This window comes from Magnolia sinica, chromosome 19, assembly GCF_029962835.1.
Source record: "Magnolia sinica isolate HGM2019 chromosome 19, MsV1, whole genome shotgun sequence".
Lineage (NCBI taxonomy): Eukaryota > Viridiplantae > Streptophyta > Magnoliopsida > Magnoliales > Magnoliaceae > Magnolia > Magnolia sinica.
Window position 1 is genome coordinate 17,621,444 of NC_080591.1, and position 5,053 is coordinate 17,626,496.

Below are 5,053 nucleotides of genomic sequence, written 5' to 3' on the forward strand. Positions count from 1 at the left end.
AATCAGTGGATTAGGTCATACAGGCCCGGATGAAGGTAAAAAACAAAAATCAGCATGATCCAAAACTTTTATGGCCCCAAAATGTTTTTGATGGTCGACGCTTATTCAACACTGTTTCCTGCAATGTGGTCCCTTTGAGATTGGAATATACCTCGTTTTTGGTCTCATACCGTAAAATGATCTGTAAAAATAGATGGACGGAATGGATGAAACACATACATCATAGTGGGGTCCACATAGCACCGGCCATTGGCTGGTGCCAGGGGGAGTAGCCAATCCGTTTCCATGGGAATGACACCAGAAGCAAGTGGGCCCCACCACAAGACCGATTACTAACCATCGGTGCCGGCCGGCGACGGCCACACCGAAGATGCCCAATCTCCAGAATGGCGTGGCTTTAGATAGCAATGGTGGCCCCACCACACACCGCAGCAGGAGAGCTGGCTTACCTGACTTGACAGACTGGGGTCTTTCCCATCCTCCGCCTCAGGACATGGGCACTCTCCTCTGGCTCTGAGCTCATGCAAGTTGGCCCATAAATATTTGATCCAGACCGTTGATATGATGGGACGCAAGATCCTAGCCTTTTCAACCCTAGTAACTTTCAATCGATTGTGGAACTTTTGCTCCGTTCTAATCTTGACCGTCTATTCACCTGCCACCCAAATCAGGAATAGGATTGTCTCGTCAAGCACATATCCCAGACCCAGTCCACTCGTTGCGAGGCTGTAAAAAAATGGTCTGGATCTCTCAACCAAAAGGGACCCACTTGTACAAACATAGGACTCGAGGACTGTAAGCTCATCCTCGGGTGGAGGATTATATAACTCCTCGCTCCAACCACGCTACCATCCCTCCACTCTTCCTAAACCCCTCAAATCTCTCTCTCTCTCTCTCTCTCTCTCTCTCTCTCTTCAATGGCAGAGGAAGCTCAACCGGCCGCCCAGCCATCACCACCGTCCACGGAGGTCGTGGTGGCGGCAGATCCAGCCCCTGAGAAACCAACAGACAAGGACCCGCCGCCCGCTCCAACCCCAGAACCTGAAGACCCGAAACCCACATCCGAAACCGCGCCTGTTTCAGAAGAGGCCGACACGAAACCCGCGGCGATCGAAGAAGAGGCGATCCCACAATCCGTCTCTTTCAAAGAAGAAAGCAATCGGGTATCGGATCTCCCAGACCCGGAAAGGAAAGCCCTCGAAGAGCTCAAGCAGCTTATCCAAGAGGCCCTGAAAAAGCACGAATTTACATACGTGCCACCGCCTCCCAAAGAGGAGAAGTCCGATCCTCCGGCACCCGAAGAAGCAAAACCTGCTACGGAAGAGCCTGTTGCGGTCGAGCCGGAGCCGGCAACGACGGCTGAGGAGCCGCCGAAGCCGGAATCTGAAACCGTCCCTGCCGCGGCTGAAGAAGAAAAGCCACCGGCGGCAGTTGCAGAGCCGGAAGCCGTCATAACAGAGGTGGTGGAAGAAACCATCGTCGCTGCCGCCGTTGCTGCTACCCCTGCCGTTGATGATGACGGTGCCAAGACGGTTGAAGCAATCGAAGAGACCGTGGTCGCCGTCACCGCTCATGCACCGCCGCCGGAATGTGACGCGCCTACCAAAGAAGCAGAGCCTGCTGCGGCGGAGCCTGCTCCAGCGGAAGTAGCAGCTCCTGAGCTGCCGCCAGAGGAGGTCTCCATTTGGGGAATTCAGCTTCTGAGCGACGATGAACGGAGCGATGTCGTCCTGCTGAAATTCCTTCGGGCCAGGGATTTCAAGGTAAAGGAGGCCTTTGCCATGATCAAGAACACAGTCCGCTGGCGGAAGGAGTTTGGGATCGACGGCCTCCTTGAAGAAGATCTTGGAAATGATTTGGAGAAGGTGGTTTTCATGCACGGGTTCGATAAGGAAGGGCACGCCGTCTGTTATAATGTATACGGGGAATTCCAGAATAAGGAGTTGTATCAGAAGACTCTGTCGGACGAGGAGAAAAGGCAGAAATTCCTGCGGTGGCGGATCCAGTTCTTGGAGAAGGGAGTCCGGCAGCTTGATTTCAGCCCGACCGGCATCTGTACTCTCGTTCAGGTCACCGATTTAAAGAATTCGCCAGGGCCTGGTAAGAGAGGGCTGAGGCAGGCAACGAACCAGGCAGTTTCATTGCTTCAAGATAATTACCCTGAGTTCGCTGCAAAACAGGTGCGTTTTAGTAATTGATGTTGGCAAAAATTCCTATATTTTAGATTTTTGTTATTGACAGTGCTGAATTTGATTGAATTGGATTGGATTTTTTCAGATAATGATCAATGTTCCATGGTGGTATCTGGCTTTCAATCGGATGATCAGCCCTTTCCTGACTCAAAGGACCAAGAGCAAGTTCGTTTTTGCAGGGCCGTCGAAATCGACAGAGACCCTTTTCAAGTTAGTAGATATTTCTCATCTTGCTTGGGTTTTTTTTGGTCATGGATGTTTCTCTCTCTCTCTCTCTCTCTTTTAATTTGTTGGGTTTGTTTTGCATAGATACATAGCTCCTGAGCAAGTCCCTGTTCAATTTGGAGGCCTGAGCAAGGACAATGACACAGATTTCAGCACTACTGATGCTGTTACTGAGATTACAATTAAGCCAGCGTCCAAACACACAGTCGAAATTCCAGTTTCTGAGGTGGGTCTTTGCCACCTTCTTTCTTTCAATTATCCGTTGGTATTTTGATCATTGAAAGTTACAGTATTTTTGTTATTAACCTGTTTGAACTGTGATTGCTTTGTCTCAATGAAAGATTCTGTTCTTTTCATGCTGTCTAATACCTCAATGGCATGATTTTGATTGAATGAATTATTGGTGGGTCTTTATTCTCTGTTAAATATTCGATTACCTCCTGATCATAGAAATGTTACAGGTTTTCTAGTTGTAGCTCAATCAGGTGGTGATCAGTTGTGTCTGGATCAATGATTTTGTTTTGTATTGCACTGTTTTGATCTGTATCTTCTGTAACTTTTTAATTTCACTCATCTATTTATTGTAGAAATTTACATAGTTTCTTGTTAACTTGATCAAGTGGTGATTTTAAATGTCTGGATATAAGATTCTGGCTTTTTTTTTTTTTTTTCCCTTGTACACTACTTTAATGGCCTAATTCTGTATGATTTTGGAGTGAGTCTTCTCTCCATTGTCATATTGAATCATCTCCTTATTACAGAAATTTCTTCTTACCCTTATTGAATGGCTCGAAAATCTTCTTTCTTTACATCATTACTGAATTCTTCGATGGATATGAATTTGCTGTGGGTCTTTTCCCCTATTAATTTCAATGATTCAGTCATCTGCTGGTCATATAAATTTACAGTAGTTTTTCTCTTAACATGATTGACCACCGATTATTTGTGTCTAGATCAAATATTCTTTCCTATACTGTATCCAAATACTTCAATGTAGTGATTTTGCATGGATTTGTGTGGTTTTTCTACAGACTTGCCTTCTTGTTTGGGAGCTTCGTGTCCTAGGGTGGGATGTGAGCTACGGCGCAGAATTTGTGCCGAGCGCCGAAGATGGTTACACGGTGATCGTGCAGAAGACGAGGAAGGTGACTGCAACTGATGAGCCGTTCGTGAAGAACAGCTTCAAGATTGGCGAGTCGGGCAAGGTGGTGCTCACCATCGACAACACCACCTCTAAGAAGAAGAAACTCCTCTACAGATCCAAAACCAAAAGCTCCTCTGAGTGCATATGAGTTGCAAGAGAGAAATGAAATAAAAGCTAATGGAAATTAGAAGCTCTATCTGCTATCTGCATGAACTGCTACTGCTGCCAAGATGGGGGGGAATTGAGTTGGTTTTTTGTTCTTCTATAGTTCTTTCTTTTTTAATTTAATGTTATTTAATTATTTTTCTTTTTTTATTGGGGTTGTTTTTCCTTATTTTAAGTGAATTGGTGTTGTTGGTTTGTGGGACTTTCATCGAGGAATAGATGGACTTTGAGAAAGAAAGGGGCAAGAGCTCTGCTTTGTCCTGTAAATTTCATGTGTACATGGATTGAATTGGGTCTTTTGAGATATTATTATAAGTTATTATTTGATTGTCTCTGTCTATGATTGATTTGAAATTTGTGACATTGGGGTGTTTGTATTTCTTTCCATATTTGCTTCTTTTTACATGTCATGACAGTAAAGCAAAGCATCTTCAATCCTATGATTACACACCGCTTCTTCTTTTTAGGTGGGTTTCTTTACATCTTTAATTTGAGTGCTTGCCGGGAGTTGAAAAGATCCTTGGTTTTCTAATCATTCAGTCCACCACCTTTATATCTTAAGCAAGGAAATTGGTGTTTGGGATTTTGACCGGGGGCTTTCATTCTCCTCATTCTCCTGTATTTTCATCTCAAATGAAAGGATGGAAGCCTCTGCTTGCGAATGTGGTGCGTGATACTATTTCACACATGTTGGGAATTATTATCTACCTCTAACCTGTTTGGTTTACATTGCACTCATTTTTCAACTTGGGAGTTGAGTGTTTGATTTGCATCCCCACTCGTTTTCCATTTTGGGAATGTACATGCACTCAATTTTAATCTCGGGAGTTAAAGAAGCAAGTTGAGTTAGAGAAAAAAGTCACATCAGAGATTTGCTCAAATGCATCGTACCCAATTGCAGTAAGATGCGCTGGAACTTTAGCTTTTGAATTTGGGTCATTTTCCAATGATCCAAGCCGTTTATCTGACGTATGCTGGAAGGTGGTCAACAAGTAAAGGTCTCAATTGGATAACTTTAAACCTTTGATAATTTGGCTCTTTTGCTTTATAAATGAACGATGACTATAACCTTTGCCAAATCAAAGGGGTAAAATATCCAATCCTGGATTGTTTTTGGACCATTCCAAGGAGACCTATCAAATACGGAAGACCCAAATCCAACGGCTAAACTCAAGAAGTATCTCTGGCAATGCGTTGGCATGTAATTGAGTGGACCTTATCTACCAATTGGCTGGATTTTGGGGTAAAATCCATGTGAAGTGGGTCCCATTATTTGGGCGATTCAGATTTAAGGCGTATGCTCGCATATAGCTGTGTTACAATTCAT

General features: G+C 44.4%; 1 protein-coding gene across 1 annotated transcript; it reads left to right on the forward strand.

Annotated features, from left to right (window-relative positions):
- The first annotated feature begins 846 nt into the window (after positions 1–846).
- On the forward strand, positions 847–4,064 carry LOC131234393 (patellin-3-like). Its single transcript, XM_058231232.1, has 4 exons — positions 847–2,180; positions 2,278–2,402; positions 2,502–2,643; positions 3,449–4,064. The coding sequence occupies exons 1-4, from the start codon at positions 918–920 to the stop codon at positions 3,707–3,709; spliced, it is 1,791 nt and encodes a 596-aa protein (XP_058087215.1). The 5' UTR covers positions 847–917; the 3' UTR covers positions 3,710–4,064.
- Positions 4,065–5,053: the final 989 nt, after the last annotated feature.

What these genes read in the sequence shown, in the direction of transcription:
- LOC131234393 (XM_058231232.1), top strand. Translation starts at nt 918, where the DNA reads ATGGCAGAGGAAGCTCAACCGGCCGCCCAGCCATCACCACCGTCCACG. An exon ending in CTGAGTTCGCTGCAAAACAG is followed by an intron (nt 2,181 to 2,277) that starts GTGCGTTTTAGT and finishes GGATTTTTTCAG; the next exon opens with ATAATGATCAATGTTCCATG. An exon ending in TCGACAGAGACCCTTTTCAA is followed by an intron (nt 2,403 to 2,501) that starts GTTAGTAGATAT and finishes TGTTTTGCATAG; the next exon opens with ATACATAGCTCCTGAGCAAG.